The 20745-nt window shown below is 36.2% G+C and overlaps 1 protein-coding gene across 1 annotated transcript in view; it reads left to right on the forward strand.

Annotated features, from left to right (window-relative positions):
* Gpatch2 (G-patch domain containing 2) overlaps window positions 1-4805 on the forward strand; it is a 175033-nt gene extending 170228 nt beyond the window's left edge. Inside the window, exon 10 of the mRNA XM_026388006.2 lies at window positions 3184-4805. Within this exon, the coding sequence (XP_026243791.2) occupies window positions 3184-3404 (221 nt within the window). The 3' untranslated portion in view covers window positions 3405-4805. The remainder of the gene's footprint in view (window positions 1-3183) is intronic.
* The last annotated feature ends 15940 nt before the right edge of the window (window positions 4806-20745 follow it).

Here is a 20745-nt window from a genome sequence, read left to right on the forward strand (position 1 = left end):
TGAAATAAAACATTTGACAACCACTTTCTCACTTCTCAAATTGTGCTTAGTGAATGCTACCCCTTGAGCTCTTATTATGAAAAACCTATGTCCCTAAATTAGTTACTGAGAAGAGTACAGTGTTGTAACTCAACATTTAAATAACATCATTAACAATAATAATAGCTGTACCACTCAGTAAAGTCATATGGAAAAGAAGAGGGAAGAAAGAGTGATCGTGAACTAATAAATGCCTCTGAACACAGGGCAGGGACAGAGGCGGAGTCCACTGGCTGTTATATGGGAAGCAGCATGTGTCACCTCCCCTTCTATTGGCTGTTGATCCAACATCAATACAACACTTTCGGAGCCAAATTACTAAACAAGCTGCCAATTAGGCTTGCAGTCAGCTGGATAGATTAGTGGCTAAGAGAGGCCGATACAAGATTTTCATCTCTTGAGCCAATTACGCAAGTGAATTGCCCTCCACAGTACTCTTTGGAAGATTTGAGGGGAAAGGACTGACTTGGCTGTAATAGATATGAGATCCAGCAGGCAGGGCTGGGAGCAGGAGCATGCAGAAGGGTTAGTAGGCTACATTTTGCTACAATTGCCCAAGCAGAAGGAGAGCCTTCTAGGAAAGGACTTAAAGGATTTAGCACTGCCAGGAGCAAACGAAAAGGAAATTATGGTAGTGGTAGATACTGTGTTGAGACTGAGTTGTTCCACTCCCAGGTCTTAATCTCATAAAATAAGGATGAGAGACCAACAGGGGATCTCGCTGTAGAATCATTTTCCTTGAAAAATGAAGTATCTATTACTTTTTTTTTTAAGATTGTGTTTCTATATGAAAAGACTTAGATTTGAGGAATTAAATGTCCTTTTTTCTTTATTCTAAGTACAAGAAACTGCTTCATTTTACTTTATCTTTAGGAAAACAAGAAATGAAACCAGCATTTAAAAAAAATGAGAGAGAATGAGATTTTTTTCCATTTTTATAAAATTACATGCTTGAGAGTAGAGTGACCACCCCTAAGCCTCGATGCTTAAAATACCAGCATTTTAAAATATCATAGTGAATCAGTTATCACTTGCTATTCACTTTGGAACTGAAAATTGACCATCATTTAGCCGTCTGTAGAGAGATTTTAAATTGGCCTCATATTTTTTCTTAAATATTAAACAAATTTTGAAGTTGAACTTTTGCAAGCTGTTATACCAAAAATAAACAGATGTGTAGCCTACGGCAGCATTAGACCTCTGATCTGATTTTAGCTTATGGACAGAATTAAATTAACTCATGGCAATCATTGAAAAATCAGGAATAGTATACAAAATGCTAAAGCATTTCCCTGGCATACCTGATCAGCAGCTGCTCTTTTGTACATAACTTCAAGGTCTGTCTAGGTTGCCACCATAATCATAATTTCAAAATAAAAACCCAATTGCTTTTTTGTTATATTAGCATGATTTTTGATAAAAGGCTGTTCTTTTTTTTTAATAACCAAGAACTCCATCCTTTATTCTCTCTCATACACATACATACACACACACACACACACACACACACACACACAATCCCTATTTATGCTTATTTGTCCTGATCAAACAGTAAATTATTGTTAGTCAAAAGTTTTCTCTTTATATTAGCCACTACTATTCTAACTGCACGTTCTCAGAGATTTTTTTTCCCCGTTCCATGTCAAGGTACTTGTTTCAATGAACTAAGAATCCGTTTGATAAGTTTAAAGCCAAATGATTATTGTATAACTTAGTTCTTACTCCCTGTATTGAATTTAGCAAGTGACAAAGATTATTATTGTTAACATTTTCAATCCTAAACTATATGAATAATGAGAATACCAAAATGTTTGATAAAGGACCTTCAAAATCAATTGATAATTACTCCACAGTAGTTAAGAGTTATAATTACTAAAATTTATCTCTAGCACTTTTCCTTGTTCTGCAACTCAGAATGACAGATACAAATTACCAGATAAGGTATACCACTGGTTCAACACTGACATTTCTTTTTTCATATGAAATAAATATACCACAGAAACATCAAAATGTATTTTTGCAGTTTTAAGAACAATAATAACTTGGCCATATGTGTACACACCACCCAGACCAGGAGATAGACAGTACTACAGTGTGATGCCCCATAGGTAATGTTTTTATTATTGTTATTGATGCTTGAAGATCCTTCTGTGCCTTATATTACCATCCTGACAGAATCTCAGTGGAGTAGAAAAGAGAGTTCCAAAACTTTTGTCTTCAGGTGGAAGAGTGTAGGAGTAGGGAAGAAATTACTCTCATAATCCTGAGTCAGGAGGAGAATATCAGTGATGACGGGAGAATATCAGTGATACCAAGGAGATGTCTGAATCATGAGCCTTTAAGAGTATTAAGTTGCTCATTTCCATCTGTCTAGAAGATACTATGTATATTTCAGAGCAGAAATACTCTAGAATCAGGATTGAGCTGGTATGTATATACAACAGTCATCCTGCAAATCTTTAAAGAGACTTAAGGAGGACTGTTGTGAAGATGTGTGTATTCAATATTATTTTCTCTGATTTTCCCTCTTGACCTGAATCTGTTTACCTTAAAACCTGGAGTGTGAAAAGAAGAAGGAATGCAAGAGACTGAATAGTGAGTGACAAGAAGAGGATCATAAGAGTGTAAATTCCTAGGAATTCAGGATGTCATCAGTTGTGCTTTTTGTTTGGTTTGGTTTCATATTAGTTTTGATTTTATTGCATGTCAAGGTCCCAGGCATATAGGGTGTAAACTCAGCAATTTTCAGAATACCCATAAGGCTAACATGGTAATGAAAATAAATCCATTTGTAGAATATTCATGGTTTTCAGAGGACTTTCTTTTACATACAAGATCTCATCCCTTTGTGTGCAGTAGGCAGTGTATGTTGTGTTGTGCCTGTTTTACATATGAGAAAACAGAAGCCCAGAGGAATTAGCTACTAAATTACCCTGCTTCTAAATGGTAGAATTGAAATTCAAAGTGATATCTTTCTTCCATTGTTTCCTCTATGATAATAGATACCCAAAAATGAATAAACAATGCTCTCTGAGACCTTACCAAAAAAAAAACAAAACAAAACAAGAGAACATGGGTTTTTTTGGCCTCAGAAGATCTTCACCTATGTCCATACTAAAATATATTGTCATTTTCTCATTTCAGGATTTGTAGGTGAAAACGCCCAGCCAATTCTAGAAAACAACATTGGAAACCGAATGCTTCAGAATATGGGCTGGACACCTGGGTCGGGCCTTGGAAGAGATGGCAAGGGGATCTCTGAGCCAATTCAAGCCATGCAGAGGCCAAAAGGATTGGGACTTGGATTTCCTCTACCAAAAAGCACTCCTACAGCTACTACCCCCAGTTCAGGAAAATCTGCCTAAGAAGAAAAAGCCAAGAAGAAATGTTTTACAATTTTTATTCACTTATCCCATAGTTCTAAAATGACCATATGGTTGCTGGTTTTGAAGCAGAAATCTACATTGCCTCAGACTCATCACTCTAGTTTCCTAACTGCACATAGTCCTAACATCGTGTTAGAAAAGGATTTCATCACAGTTCATGGTGCTAAAGTGAAAACATAAACCCTATACATTTTTTCAGTAATTTCCAACTGTTTCTAAGTATGAAGAAAAGTTCATTTATTTTATTTATTTTGATCTCAGCTGTCAATGCTTTCTAATGCTTTGCTCAGTTCTTGTCTGTGCATGATGTCCAGGTAGAGGTGAGCACATGCACTGTTATCTAAAATAAGATAGACTATACCAATAAAAAATGTGAAAAGTAAATAGGATAGTCCAGAAAGGATTGTATCTCCAATCATCCCATCAGTGGAGTTCTAAGTAAATCTCTTAACAGACTTGGCTGTTTCATATTCCTTGAATTTGGCTTTCTTTTAAGGATTTTTGACCAGTGAAACCCATTAATTTTCTGTCTTTTGGACAATGTAGTAATAAGTCCATAGATGACAAAGAGCGATTAATGTTTGCCTCAGACATTGTGACAAAAATAAACCTCATCATTGTTATCACCAGAGTGCCCTCAACATTATTTTAATGCAGATATTATAAAATTTACCTTGTTTAGAACATAAAATAATTATTGAAAGAAAAAATGTATTTTTTAAATTCACCATGACTGAACTGTAAATTCTATTCATCCAGACATCTACCTCTCTCATCCCAAAGGCTAATATTTTTTTAAGATCAACTCAAGTTTAGTAAACTGATTTTTAAATTTAAATCATTGGAGTAAATTGAATCAATTTAAATAGGTCTCCCAAGAATTTAGATTTCTGGCAATGGCCTTAACCTTTTTAAGACCTAAACTGTTACTTTTAGCAAAACACCTCATTTTTATTTTACGCCTCTTGTGGAGTTATTTCTGAATAATTTGCTTCATAGCATCAGAGATTCTAAATTGCTCTTAGTTTAGAAAATGTTGATTTGTAATCATCTTTATTTCTAAGGACTAATAGTTATTATTAGATGGTTTCTACAGGTTGATTAAAGGTAGAGATAATCCATATGAAACAACTTTCCTAATAAGATTCTAAAATTTTTCATATTGCCAAAAAAAAGTTTTAAATCAGTAGAGAAGGTTTATGCATATAAAAGACCTTTTTCAGGTGATCCCTTACACAAAATTTTGCCAATGAGGAAGGGAAGTTCAGCCCACCATTTGAAAGCCTTGGTGATTTGCCAAATAAGAATTATTTTTTCCTAGGGATATTGTAAGAGGACAGGGTGTTAAGGGAACTATAGACTACCAGTTGATTTGCTCTTTTGAAACATACTAAATAAAATAATAACCCTATTATAGGATTACAAGTTTGTCATTAGAAATTTGCCATTTTTTAATGAGTTTTTCTTCTAAATGTTCATTTCTACTTATTTAGTAGGAGGAGGAAATGAGAGATTACATATAGGTCTTAAAATTTCTTTGTAATAGTGTTCTAAGGTCTATTCAAAAAGTTTTGTTTTGTTTGTTTGTTTTGTTTTGTTTTAATACCATTGCCTGAAAATCTTTTAAAATCCCAGAATTTTCAAAAAGCCCCATTTGGACCCACTGTTAACAATGAGGCCATTGCAACACTGGTGTCAAGGTCCTGGAACTTGACTGTTGTTTTTCACTTTACCTTTTTCTAATGGATGCAAAACCCTAATAGTGAAGACCAGTGTATATACCAAACTGGTAAAGTGGGACTCCTTAATTAAATATTACAGTCTTTATGAATGCTTTTTATTGCTGCCATCAGAGACAGGTACAAATCTTCTAAAGCAACTCCTTTAAGATGTTTACTTAGCTTCTCTACTACCTGCAAAATCCCATCTTCATATTTTCCACTAACAGAAGAAAGTTATTTTACCTAGAGCCTGTATATGGCTCACAGACTGCTTAACACATTTTGTATTCTAGTGAAGTATTTAACTATGCAGAATATACATATAAACACCCTAAGTAGAGAAGGAACAACACACCAAGCTAACCCCCTGTTCCTATAGAAATTGCCTTCACCATTCAGTCTTTAAAAAAGATCAGCATAGATCTGATATTCTGATTGTACCTAAAACTAATGGGAGAAAAGACAATTTTTAATAGAAATCTAATGGTTTTTAGATATGAAACTCACTGACTTTTGTTTTATATATAGTTATAATACTTTCAGGTAATATGCCCCAAAGCATCCAAAGGAGTTATTGATTTAGAATACATCATTCATACCTCCTTAAAAAAATAGTAAGAAATTTCTTCTGCTCCCTCATGAAACCATTCTTTTGTATTTAACAGATTCATTAGTTGTGTTAAAACTTTTTGAGTGCATAGGTAGGTCTCTTCACTTCTTATCCAAATTATCCAAGAGAGGCTGAGCATGACCATGTTAATAATATTTCTTTTTTCTTTGTATTTTTCCTTTATACTTGATGTTGACCCAACTGTGTGCTAGAATCATTTCCTTTTTTCCTTTCTTTTCCCTAAGTACAATTTTTCAGACTACATTCTTCTCAAATTTGTTTGCTTTTATTTGTAAGTTATCTGGCACTTCTTTAAAAGAAAACCCTTTGCTAACTAAAATTTGCCAATTATTGTCTTAGCATTTGAACACATAGATTTTATAACTCCTACTGTGGTGATAGGCAAGTTTCAGCAGTAGGGTTGAAGATAGGCATGATAATGTGTACATATAGGTGTGTTTACAGTACACATATGTACACAAAACAGACATGATTGAAAAATATTGCATTTTATTAATATGTTTATTTTAATACTATGAATTGGTATTCTCCTAATTAACTGACAGTTGCTTCTCTTCAGTACATTTCATCTTATGCAGATGTTTCAGAAAAGGCAAGAATCACTGTTGACATAGTTTTAAAAGCCATTTTCACCTCTGTTTTGTTTTTCAAAAAAAAAAAGTGATCTAAATTGATATTGTAAAATGAAGTTGTTAGTAAAGAATGTCTTGGACTTTTTTTAGCCTTTTTTCCTTTGGCAGAAAGCTATATTAAGGTACAACAAAGAAGTGAGAGAATAAAACAATGTTTTAAGAATGTTATTTATAAGCAGTCATTGTCTTTATGCTTTAAATGTTTCCCTCTTAACCTTAAAGTAATAAAAAATAAAGGTGAACATACTTTACTGTTTTTAAAATTACTACCTTGTGACAATTAGCATTAATTCATGTAGTTAAGTTGTAACTTTAAGCTTTGAAAACTTTTCTTATCTAAAAAAAAGTTAGAGAAAAACATTGTTAAATATATTTGACTCACAAAATGTATTCATATCTGATTGTGACCTATCCTGACACATTTTCTTGTTTACTTTTGTTTCCCCCTGTAGCCGGACTAGATTAACTAGGTGCAGGCCTCTTTCCACTCAAGAATTCTGTGACTGTAACATCGTAGCAAGGTTCAAGTTCTCTCTGCCCATTTAAAGAAGCACATGTATTAAAATCATTCCATTTCCTCTGGAAAGTTGTATCTCTCATAAACCTGCTTGGGTATTTTAAATATTTTGGTATAGTTTCCAAAGTTTGAGTTTTGTTTGCTGCAAGAGACCTTTCACTATTTGATTGAATTTTATCTTTGCTCCCCAAAAAAGTAAGTCAAGTTGTTAAAGTACGTGGATTTTTTTCTTTCATCCAACAGGTATTAAATACTCATTTATTTAACAGACTTGCAGTAATATATACTCAACTGACAAGTGGACCATGAAGACTCCTTCTGCTGGGTTCCTACTAAGCAAAGACTCATTACTTTACACACCTGACATTTTAAGTAGATCCAGATTTGTCTCTAGTGAGTCAGTGCCATTAACTGCCAGGAGTATGATCTACTATTGCCACTTTGAGTTTTATCTGTACATTAGAGTTGTCTCCTGTCTTTGAATTGTCAGACAGTTTAAATCATTTCAGATTCACAGGCCTCACTCCTGTTGTGTTGCAGGATGCTGTGTGTTTACGCCTTAATTGTTAAAGGATGAAGTTAAGTAGCAAAGGCTTTTTTGTGTGTTTCTTTGGTGTTTTTGTCCCCTTTACTTCAGATTTTCAAAGTAAATCACTGACATTTTAAAAGCACATGTAATGCTTGATTTTTCAGCTATAAGAAGGTAGAGATAAGACTATAGTGTCCCAAATAAAAACTGCCCAGACTATCTTGTTTGCATCTTCCTATTAAATGTCTAAGACACTTTGATTCTTCTTGAATACAACAATGTTTTCGTAAATACAGAATGGAAAACAGCAAACTAACTCAATATATGTTTTCTGAAAGTAAACACTCTTCAAATCCTAAGTGAAATGAATTTTTTCATATGCCAGAATCTCACAGACTGAACAAGTGAGTTTTTTGGGGTTTTTTTGTTTGTTTGTTTGGTTGGTTGGTTTTTTTTAAAAGAAAAGAAAGGAAAGGAAACAACAGTTATGCTAGAGACCATGGTGCTAATCTGCACTTCTGTAGCTCCTCGTGGGTAGCTGTAATCCATTATGGAAAAAATACAAGTAAACCATGTTGCAGATGGGAAGTATGAAAGTCATAAAATAATTTTGGGGTGAATGTGAAGCACTTGGGAGCAGACATAAATGGTGTGAGATTTAAAATGCAAAAGCACAGCATTTCTAATACACTGGCAATAGTGTCTTTAGATCTCAGCAGTGAATACAGTGGTCTACCGTCTAAAGCTTGCTTCTGGACCCTCGCACATCTTCATACACTGATGCTTTCATGACACTATTTCTAATTCTTATTTCTTAAAACACATCTTAGTCTACTTGTCCTATTTTAATATCACAGGACAGCCTTCCAAACGGAGGAAACAATTGCAGAGCACACGGGAAACCAGCATGTTGACTCCCACGCCATTGTGTTTTTCCATTAGGCCCCTTAACAACTCAGCTAGAAACAAGCAGCAGATTTTTTTTTCCCCGACTCAGTGAGTAATTGTCTGCGCTGCAGTGACAGATGTGCAATATAGCAGCTTCTTCAGGAAAAAATTAACAGTTTGTCCAGCATGTCAGCTCGCTCTTTTTAGTGCTTGGGAGGTCTTGGCCCCATTATGGATGATTTAGAAATTGAGGCAAGCAAAGACCAGCTGCCTGCGCTGAAAGCCTTCGTTAGTCGCCCTCATCTGCATTCCAAGACTCACTCACATCCAGAAATTGGTGGAGCCCCTCTGGCCACAAGATGAGTATGGGCTGACAATGCCTTGATTTGTTGAGAGAGAATAAATGGGTTTTTCAGAAGATGAGGAAATATCACCATTACTGGCCAATTTACAGCATTTTATCTGTTCTTCAAACATGTCACTTTTGTTATTGTTGCATGGTAATTACATAGTGAAACAGAAAGAAAACAAATTCTGGTTACGTATTCAGATGGATTGCAAAATCATATAATCCTGATAAATGCCCATTTATGATACACATGGATGAAAGGTTCATTTTAATTTTGAATGGCTAGCTCAGCCATAAATAGGATATAGGATTAAATTCCTGAGAATCTGATTACATCAAAGCAAACAGTCTTTCTCTTTACTTTGAGATTGAGGGCAATACCATAAGGTATTTTCACAAACAGGATTGTCCTGAGACAATACAAAAAGGGAATTTGGAATTACATTCTCTAAAGAATGAACACTCTTAGTGAAGCTAGAGCGTCATCTTGCTCTAGGGACCAGTCATTCCCAAGGACTTCCCAAGAAGTCCATGAACTCTGCCAAAATATTTCCAACATGGAGGAGGAGCCCAATATTTTGAAGCTGACATTCGTGGTCAGGTCTCCAGTCAAATATTTGGAAACTAGAAATCAAAGCTCTCCCTTGTGTACCTCTTTTGAAGATTGTTTCTACCCCATCCACAGGTGAGTTGGCATAAAGGAACATTGCCTATGAAGTTTAGCTGAGTGTAGAGATAACAAAAAGCACAGAGATGAAAAGGAAGAAGTGAGAACAGCACCCCAGGACTACCTCTTTAAAATGCTAGGTGTGTTATGAGTCTTTGCTTAGTAGGAACCCAGCAGAAGGAGTCTTCATGGTCCACTTGTCAGGTGAGTACATATTACTGCAAACCTGTGAAATAAATGAGTATTTAATACCTATTGGCTCCCAACTTCACTGTAGAAAAGAGAAAGATGAAAGAGACACAACAATGCTTAACTGCCTTGGCCTAGGGGACACGTGTCACTTCTGTTCTTGATCCATTGGCTAGAACCAGCCACATGGGCCCAACTGAGTCCAAAAAATCTGCCCGTAGTAGGCAGCATGTGAATATCTGATGAGCACTAACTAGTTCAGCCACATAGTCTTAACAGGATATGTCCAGACAGTTAAATGCCAAAGCAGCAGACACCACATTCTATAGAACCTAAGATGCCATTAATTCTGAGATGCACTTCAATGTTATGTCCAAGGAAGAAAGGAGGGAAAAAAGAGAAAGGAAAGAAGAATGAATACATGCCAAATTGTTATCTATCAATGTATCCCAATTTTAGAATTGTTTGTAAAAAAGATAATGTTTACAAGTTTTAAACAATAGCGCAGAAAAAAATCTAAGAATGTTAGGGAAGTCTGCATGATTGCATGGAGCTGCTCCTTGAAGAATGATAGATGGGGTTTACCAAGAGCTGAGAACTTATGCGCTAATATGATGTGGTACAAAAGACAGCTATCAGAGTGACTCCCTGTGGGTGGCAATGCCCAACCCAAATACCTGCTATATGATTTGGTGCTAATCTTGCTGGTTTTAAGCTTCCTTTGCTGAATTTAGGAACAGTAGCTTTCCTCATAAGGTTATGAGGATTAAATAATGTGCATAAAACCTAGCACAGTGTCTGGTGTAATGGGCTGTTTCACTCAGGTAACCTTTCCCTTTCTGTTTCTAATAAAATAAGTTGTTCCTGTGTGTTACTCTTCTTTGCAAAAGGCTGGGGCTAGAGGGTGGGAGAGAAGTGTAACTCATTTTCAATAGTCCCAGGAAGGATAGTCCTAGCAAGCCATTTTCCTAATTTCATTGTTATTGATGAATAAGTTCTATGACTCCAAAAGAGAGTAGGTTCTTAAAAATATATTCAACTACAAACAATAAAAATACAGAATTCAACCTCCTGTACTCAATGATATCTGCAAATCCTTCAGCCATGCCCACCCAGGCCCCTGGAACCTACCACCACTCTCCCTTGCCTCTGCTGCTGATCTTGCAGAAACAAGAGGGTGAGACACAGACCCAGTGCCCAGCACTGTTAGAGAATATAGTAAGTCCTCAACTGTATGAAAACCTAATGTTTTAACAGTTTCCCCCAGATGGGCTGCTTATTAAAGATGCTTAGGTTGAAATTCTGTCTTCAGTCTTTTCTTCAAGAGTATATTCTGGAGCAGTTCCTACCAACCTACAGAGTATATACGAATCATACCCTGGTGACTAAAAATATTTTAGTGCTCCCTCTGAGCACTAAAAAAATTGACATGATCAAACTTTGCTCTCAAAGAGGCACCAGAGAACAAGAATGTAATTGAGAAAGACAATCCTAGAAGAATCCTAAGAGGTCACTACCAACCTTCTGCCCACATCGAAATTCAATCTTCCATGAGGAACCCTGTTGGATCATCTGCCTAGCTCTCTTTTGTCTGAGATGTGTTCTGGACCTTACCACCTTCAAATCTCTGCTGAAGAAAATTCCCAGGAATTTAAAATTAGGACTAAGAGATTTCACTCTAGCTTTTGTCTGACTATTCTCTTGAATGGAGGAGTCATTGAGAATCAGGGAATCAGAGAAAGTGATGAAGAAAGGGAATAAAACAGAGGATCAGAGAGAACAAAGATGGAACAAGAAATGTCTGAGCTTCTTGCAGCCCTAGAGATCTTGCTCAATACTGTCTGATGTCTCTTTGGAAAAAAGAAGGACATCACTGGGAATGTAGAAGAAACAATCTCTTCTATGAGAAAGTAAGACCTCTCCTTCAATGGGACTGGCCTTTTCCATTATTGGGTAGAAAACTTGTGAAAGCTGAAGTGTTTAGGCCAGTATTTATTAAATATCCATCATAGATTCAGATAAAGGAAATCTAAAATCATAATAACAGTTAATTGTCCAGTTTTTAGGTTTTTATGTTAGCAGGCAAGAAGGTAAAATAACAGCCTGTCCAGGTTAATACAGGACTCCTGAGCATTCTAAAATGGTTATAATTCTTTCCTAAGAACTTATCCTCAGTCCCATAAGGCACCCCTTTATTTTATAATAAATGTCCCTTTTTTTTTGGTACAGGCTAAATTAAGAGGCTTTCTGTTACTTCCATATAATACTAATTCTCTGCTGGATGTTAGCTAATATTTAAATGTATTATAAAATGCTGAAAAGTACAACTATACTTGACCCACTGAATTTTCTCTGATTCTGCAATCATCTAAGAATTTATAGTTTTAAAGGAGCTGTTATACCTTATAATGCTTTAATAAAGTTCTACCTTGTGGCAAGAGAGCATTTTAAAGGACTTAGCCTTATTTTTTCTTTTTTTAAAAATTGAGCCCTACTCTTTCAAATTCTGTCATTCCTCTCAGTAGAGAAGGCTCATTACTTCAAGGGGCTCACAAGATTGGAAAAGAATTCTGAATGCTACTTTACTTTTCAAATATGTTAATTGATATATAACATACAATATTTTGCACTTAGCATTTACAATTTTTACAATGCATTGCAAAGCTGTCAGAAACAATTCAAAGCCACATCCTTTGGTCTTTCCATCCCATCTTGTTGTGCCTGCTTGCTTATTACACATTCAGGAAAGTGATCCTTGGTATCGATTATTGAGGAGAAATGGACACCATGGCTAAGATGGCAGTCAGCACCTGCCCCGGTTCACTGGTATAGTCTTCAACTCCTTCCATTCAATCAGATGGGAGCCCCAGAGCTCCCTCTATAGGGAGAAGCAACTTAAAAAGGAAAAAGATGGCAAAGAGCAGTTAGTCTGGTAGGCCCTAGGGTTTGTTTCCATTTATATCTGGGACCCAAAGCAAAGAGTTACAACAGTGGAAGAAACCAGGGGTCAGAAGACCTAGGTTCAAACCTGGTCTATTTCTTACCAGTCCAGGACATTTACGTGAGTGTTCTGGTTCCCCAATCCAGATTTACAAATGAAGTGGTTGGACAGGAAATGGACTTGGTATTTTCTGAGTGCTTCCTCTCTTCTGAGGATTTCCTACATAACTTCCCTGTGAATTCACAGACAGGTATCAATCACTACCTCTCTTTGATACTTCTCATTTATAAAGATTAAGTGGTACTTCCTACTAATTCTACTAACGTACATTCTACGAATATAGACTTTCTACTAATTCTACTAATGTACATTCTACTAATTTAGACTTAAGTGGGAAAAATCTCATTACTAATTAGCACTAAGTTCAAATTATTTAATACTTAACGATGTTATTGTTTTGCAGGCACCTTACTAGCTGTTTAAATTAACATTGAAGCTGGCATGATGGCATATGCCTGTAATCCCTGTGGCCTGGGAAGCTAAGGCAGTAGGATCACAAATTCAAAGCCAGCCTCAGCAACTTAGTGAGGCCCTAAGCAACTCAGTGAGAGCCTGTCTCTAAATACAATACAAAAAAAAGGCAGGGGGTGAGGGGTGGACTGAGGGTGTGGCTCAGTGATTAAGTTCCCCTAGGTTCAATCTCCTGTACCCCCCCCCAAAAAAAATAGCATTGAATAAAGTTTTGATATCTAAGCTAGCATTCAAATCTGGATTTGCATGTAAACAGTGTTTATATAGTATCAAGAATTTTTAAGTCTTTTATTTATTTTCTGCCCTATAACTTGTTTCTGCCATTAATTAACTTGATAAAACTACATAGTGCACATGCATACTAGCCCAGCTCATTTTGCAATTTACAATTTATGTGATCCACATAACTAACATTTCTCAATGTCCCTGGTATATGTCTCATGACTGGTCAGCATCCTGTTCATAGATAGAGAATAAAACTAACTTGGCAATATGGCCTTGGACAAGAGCCCAAGCATGATTTCCCAGAACAATGAAGAAGAAAGTGATGGTTTTTCTTTTAAAGAACTGGTGTCCAGAGTCAGTGACCTTCCCTCCATATAAACTTTGAAGAATTGGAATGGGTTCAAAGAAAATCAAGACAAATGATAAAAGGCTAAATAAAGGGATCAACTTTAAGAAAAATATATGCAATGAATAATGTCAAATTTACTAAATAATAGTCACACAGAGGGTTTGATAGCCACAAGAATTATAAAGACACGAACATCCAGGAGGAAAAGAGTTTTTCAAGAATTACCCTTTAGTTCTAGAAAGTGAAAAGTATATATTAGTCTAAACTTTAAAAAAAAGAAACAGAATTATGTTTTACAAAGGGAAGCAGAAGGCATCTTTTCTAGTAGAAAACATTAAACTAATCAAAAGAGGAACCAAAATGAAATCTAAGCCTAAATTAGTTGGAGCCCTTAATAAATTGGTTGGAGGCAACAGTATGGCCCAGCTCCAGGATGATAGGTAGAAATGTTCTAACACATGTAAGAGTCTACCCTCCTCTTTCTCCAAACCACATTTTGAGATAGTTGGCTTAGGGAAGGTTTGGATTTGGATGCATTTTATACCCAGCCTTGACTTTCTGTTCACTCTTGTTGATGGGTAGCATAGAGCTTAACTGTGGTCCTTCCTGAGTCTACTCTTTAATCTGACTTTTGTAGCTGTGCAAATAGCCAGAGCACCTCACAGGTCATTAGGCTAGATAAACGGCTTATTACAGAGTGAAATAAGACCAATGACAGTTGTATTCTGCCAATGCAGACTGTGCCCACTCCCTATCACCTAATTAAATGCCACTTGCTAAGTCTTTATGGAACATCTACCATATGGTTACCATGAAAATTTGTAAGAATTTTCAGTGCTCACTTCCCACAAGGGACCAAATATCTTTTAGGAGTCATCCAGTATATTTAGGGATGATATTCAAAATCATTCATAACCAGACTGGCACAGGCACTGGCCGATGAGAGTAGAAACCCATCTCATCTAAAAGAAAGCCAGCCATAAATAATTGATAGAGTTCAATGATACATGATGTTGAGTTTCAGCACCATTTTCATCTGATTTAAAAGAAAAAAGTTGGAGGGGAAAAAATTGTCTAAAATGTTATATTGATTCTAATCAAATGCCAATGTATACAGTGGAAAGTAAACACTGTTTATAGGCTGCCCTTTCTTGTCTGTGGCAGACAGTATCAATCAATAAAGGCACTCCATGATGAACCCAGCACAGGTTTCTTTGCAGCCTCTCCCAAAATTAACTCTTGAGATAAAATCATTTATAATCCCTTATAGACTCATTAGTGTTGCTGACAATAGAGAAATAATATTTTTCTAATGATACTTTTTTACACTTTTCATGAATCTCTTTCTGTTTATTCCTTAACCAAATGACTTCTCTGTCTTTCAAATTTGTATGTGTTGGGTTTTCCCATTTCCTTGTGTTTGCCTGTGGTCTCCCTCTTGTCCCGCTATAAGGATTTCCCAATAATCTGTGTTTATTTGGAATCGGGTTAAATTGTACCTCTTTCTACTAATCTTACTTACCTTTATGGTAACATTTTTTATACCCCTTTTCCAATCATTGATTAACAGAGTGAAAATATTATTTTTCATCTTTTATTGGTGCATTACAGTTGTATATATATTCATGAGATTTGCTGTTAATATGGGGTTTATTGTAATATTGTAATATGAATGGCATATTCGTACATGCACAGAATATAACAATATAATTTGGCCAGTATCAGTCCCCAGCATTTCCCCCTCCCTCACTACCACTCACCTCTATTCCCTTTCCTCTAATGATCTTCCTTTGATTTGTAGGAAATCCATCTCCACCTTTGTCTTCCTTTTTCCCCTCTAGCTTTGGCATATGAGAGAAAACATAGGACCCTTGACCTTCTGAGTTTGACTTATTTTGCTTAACATGACGGTCTCTAGTTCTATCCATTTTCCGGCAAATGCCATAATTTCATTTGTTTCTTTATGGCTGAATAAAAACTCAATTGTGTATATATACTAAATTTCCTTTATCCATTCATCCATTGATGGATATCTAGTCAGGTTCCATAGTTTGGTTACTATTAATTGTCCTGTTATAAAAATGGGCATTATTTTCTTTGACAGGAGGAATCATTTTCTAATTTTCTCCTATAATTTGCATTTCATTTATCTTCTATATTTATACAATAAGCCCCAAAAGTATATACACTTTTAGTTACATGGTATAAAATGATAATTTTCCCATAATTGATATTTGACTGAAAAAAGGAATAAACAAAGAAAAAAATTCTATAGGTTCAAAGATTATAAAATGAGGGATGTTTAAAATTGCCTCCAATTTTTGACAATGACAATGAAAACATTTATTTCACATTCAATATGAGAGGAGCTGTTCGCAACATTTTATTGGAAGGGAAATTTTTGTTTTCAAGCAAATGCAGTAGAAATGGGTAAATATTTCACATCAGCTGCCTCTGGCCCAATTTCTTAACTAGGAGGAAAGTTCACAAAAATCTGTAAATAAAACATCTGCGAGAGGTGACAAGAAAATGTAACTCACATACCTCGCCTTCTAGAGAGTAAATTTCTTAGGGAGCCAGATGGAATTTTACAAAAGTTTAGCTGGTGTCAAACCTGCTAGTGACTGTGTTCTGATTTAGAAATAAAGGATTGACTCAGAGGTGTCTATAAAATCATTCTGCAGGATGATAAATCCCAACTTTAACACCAAAATTAAAAAGGAACCCATTAGCTCTGGCTGCTGTTTGGACCTCGTGCTTAACTCAATCTGCAGAGGTTGTCAGAGTGGCTGGGGGAGGGGGTCCCTGGGCAGGCTGGGGATGGGCTCTGCAGAGGCAGCCTGCCTCTGAGGCTCCTGGCTGCCTGTGGAGGGACTGAGGAGGATTTCCCTATCTTGGGCCCTGTGTGAACGAATGGTCCATAAGTACATAAAGTGGTATCTGAAATCTGAATAAGAGCTCAGATATCATCTACAAAATTGTGGTTCATGGAGTAGAAATTATGAAGAGATTCTGTTTTTCACTTTGTTTTATTGGCAAGCATCCTTAGTGAGACTGACTCTTTCCATAATAAACTGTCATCGGATACAATTGTTTCAGAATATGGTCTCCGTGTTTGATTGCAGGGTCTGCAGGCTTCAGACAGTAGGAATGCAATGCTTAAGCTTCTTCACTTATTGCCTGCTGGTGTACAAATATAGGATTTGGCAATTTAGCCTAAAGCCTTCGTGTCTCCCGCTACATACACCCACTCTGGGAGGTACAGCGAATTCAACTTTCCACAGGCTCCAAGGCAAGAGGAGGCACATAAAGCTGAAATCAGAGCCAAGGTGTGGGCCTGTCTCTTGCATAATCCACTAACAAAACACAGTCTGATGGACCCCTTGCTTGAGTTGAACTCTGGACTCCCCACCACTGAAATAAAAAATAAATAACTGCCAAATCCTCATAAATGCTGAAAAGAAGCAGCTGGTAGTCAAAAGACCACTTTAATAGTAGGAATAAAAAATATAAACCAAATCCAGGTACAAAAAGGCTTATATCTATAAAAAGGGAATTAATGCAAAAAGGGGGTCAAAGCCACATCTGTACCATGTAACTCTGAAGCAGAGTAAGTCAGAGGAATAAAGAAATTTCAAAACCAGAAACCATTCAGATACCCTCCAGATAATAGCACACAGTGTGTTTTTAAATCCCTGTGTTAACATGCTCTACTAGGGTAGGTATAACTACTTCAATTTCCTCCTAGTAGAAGAATCCCATGTAACACAAATGCTGATGGCACCGTGTTCTTTGTGTGGGGGCACTCAGTCCTCACTGAACATTGTTGAATTGACATACTTTGCCCATTTAACTACACCCCCAAGTCTAGACTCATTTAACAACCTGCCCATCGAAAGCTAGTCACTTTTATAGAATAATGATTAAACAGGACAATGTATGGATATACACATGCCATGTAAACAATGATTGATAAAATTGAGGGTTTAAAGCTGTGTGGGAAATGTTTGCAGTCCATACATCAGGGTCCAACCAGGATTTGGAGATTTTGAGAGAAATCAGTTAATTGTGTTTCTTTCTGCCCTCATGTGAAGTTCAACCCAATAAGGGAAAAGCAAGGTCAGGTTTCGAGGCATAGCATGTACACTAGAAAAAGCAGCCCAGCATGTTGGCACACACCTGAAATCCCGGCGGCTCAGGAGGCTGAGGTAGTGGGATCGAGAGTTCAAAGCCAGTCTCAGCAACAGCAAGGCACCAAGCAACTCAGTGAGACCCTGTTTCTAAATAAATTACAAAATAGGGCTGGGAGAGTGTCTCAGTGGTTGAGTGCCCCTGGTTTAAATCCCTGGCACCCCCCTACTCCCCCACAAAAAAATAAGAGCAGCAGATTCTCTCCTTCAGATTGACTTGGTGCTTTGGGTGAATGCCCCCTCGAGAACTCAAGTTGAAATTAAATTTCCAATGTAACTGTATCAGGATGTGGTACATTTCAGAGGTGATTATGTCATGGGGAATCCACCACCTTCATGAATGGATTAGCGTGTTATCATAGGAGTAGGTTAGTTATAATTGGGGTATGTTGTCATAAAAGTGAGTTTGGCCTCCTTGACGTTCTCTTGTTCCTCCCCTTCTCTCCTACCATGTGATGCCCTCTACCATGTTATGACACAGCAAGACCCTCACCAGATGTAGCTCTTTGATATATACACACACACACACACACACACATACACACACACACACACACACACACACACACACACTACCCAGTCTGTGGGATTCTGTTACAACATCAGAAAATAAACCAAGAGGGCAACTGAACTTTTTGGAAGTTTCAGTTTCCTCATTTATCTGCTCCTGTTTTCCCAAAGCATTTTAATAAAAATCAAATAAACTGACATTATGTAAAATCACTTTGAAAAATGATTTGCTATTTAACTCAAGTGTTTACCCAAAATATTTATTTAAAGTTTTAGGGGTGGGGATGTAGCTTAGTGTGAGAGTATTTGCCTACTACATATGAAGGCTGGAGTTTGAACACCAGTCCCACAGGGGGGAAAAAAAATTCAAGTTAGAGCTTTAAATGTTCAAAAATTAAAGGTACCTACTTACACAGGTGATAAAATTAGGGGTTTTTCAGCTGAGTCTTAAAGTTAAGCCTTCCATGTATGGACGTAGACATGAAAAATGAAAGTAACAGAGTATAAATAAAGATGGAAAATGTATATATAATGTACTCAAAATCTAGAAAGTAGTTTCATTCACTTATATTATGGGACATATATCATTTAAAAAACTTGTTGATTTTGATGTCTATGTTTTAAATCACAAAATTGCCCATCTTTTCATTTCAAGTGTTAGTTATAGCATTCCCAGCAATTTGTATGCCACATGGCACATCTAAATGGTAAATATTTATGGCTCAATCTGTATTATTTCACACAATAGACTCTGCTATAGACTGTGTTAACATTAACCATAAAAAAAAATCAAAATAGTTTTCCAATTTCCTCTGCTGTTCTTTGCTATATGGCTGATTTTTTATGTTAATGTTTCTATTGTCTTAATATTCTTGCTTTTCTCATTTATATTCTAAGAGATTATTGTTAGTGCCAACACATTTGATTTATCATTTAGAGAAAGCACTTGCTCAAGAAGTCAGCACTGGATATTAAATGATGATTGCCTGCAATGAATTTCTTCTCAACATCTGCAAAGACAATTTTGCCTTTTCTTCTTCCACTTAACTCTGAATGAGAGATCTTAACTATACTTAAATAGGATTCATATTGGCTTACAAAATATCTCCTTAAAAGCTAGGATGTTAAAAACAGATTTCTAAGGCCTATTTTTCTAGGTGGAGATAAAATACACACATGTATATTAAGGTAACATTGAAGAATGATACATATTAACATTCCCAAAATTCTATATCATACTATATGGTTATAATATCTCTTTTCCCTTATATTTACAGAGCACTTTATAATTTATCCTGTGTTCTTAATTTCAGAGAATATTTATTTCTCTTGGTCTCTGAATCATGAAAATACAAACAAGGAGGTTAAGTCATTCTTTTAAAATAAACTCCTCTAACTAGAAATACTTTCATAAACACAAGGAAATAACCCCACCTGAATTTTTAGAGTGTATATTGCAGGGTTAATTCTTCACAGTTGGCTGGGGCTTTATAACTTGAGGTTATAGCAAATAAGATAATCCTGAATTAAAATGACATAAAAAATGTGGTATAAACAAAGAATGACTATTTTATTTTGTCTTTAGAAGAGGCATTATTGTGGTCAACAAACAATTCAAAATGTCACATTCGTCAGATTTGATGATAGTATCTGTTATTTTATTTGAGGTTGACAAGACATTTATTCAACCCATTCAATATTTCTTCACCATACCATCTGCCAGCTGCAATCCTAGGAACTGAGTATAAAAGGCAGAAATGTGAAAATAAACAAGTTCTATGCCTTCCTTTAAAGAATCTTGAATGAACACAATTACTTATTTATACTTATTTACAAAATGTTGTATTAATGGGGCTGGGGATATAGCTCAGTTGGTAGAGTGCTTGCCTCATATGCATGAGGCCTTGGATTCAATCCCCAGCACCACAAAAAATAAATAAAATTTTTTTTAAATGTTGTATTATTTATTTTTTTTTTTTACTATGAAATACCCGAGGCAGGCTAGCACACAGTTCTGGAGGTTAAAATCCAAGACCAGGTGGTCCCATTGGTTTGGCCTCTAGTGAGACCCTGCTGGCAGATGGCATCATATTATGGTGGGTGTGGGTGCAGGAGGAAAAACCATACTGCCAATCAGGAAGCTGGAGAGGTTCACTGGAGCTAGATGAGGGCTTTTGTAATAGCCTTCTTGTGAGAACAAACTAAGATCTCATAAGAAATACCTTAATCTCTTCTTAGTCTGTACCCCAAATTGACATAAGGACCTCCCATTAGGCTCCACCTTTCGAAGGTTCAACACCACCTCCCAAGAGTACACCCTGGGGACCAAATTTCCAACATGTGAAACCTTGGGGGAACAAATCACATTCAAGCTGCAGCATATGTAAAAAGCAGTTGTAATAAAATTTGAGCCAAACTATAAGACAGATCTGTAGAAAGCATTACAGAAAT

The sequence above is a fragment of the Urocitellus parryii genome, chromosome 9 (genome assembly GCF_045843805.1).
Source record: "Urocitellus parryii isolate mUroPar1 chromosome 9, mUroPar1.hap1, whole genome shotgun sequence".
Taxonomy (NCBI): domain Eukaryota; kingdom Metazoa; phylum Chordata; class Mammalia; order Rodentia; family Sciuridae; genus Urocitellus; species Urocitellus parryii.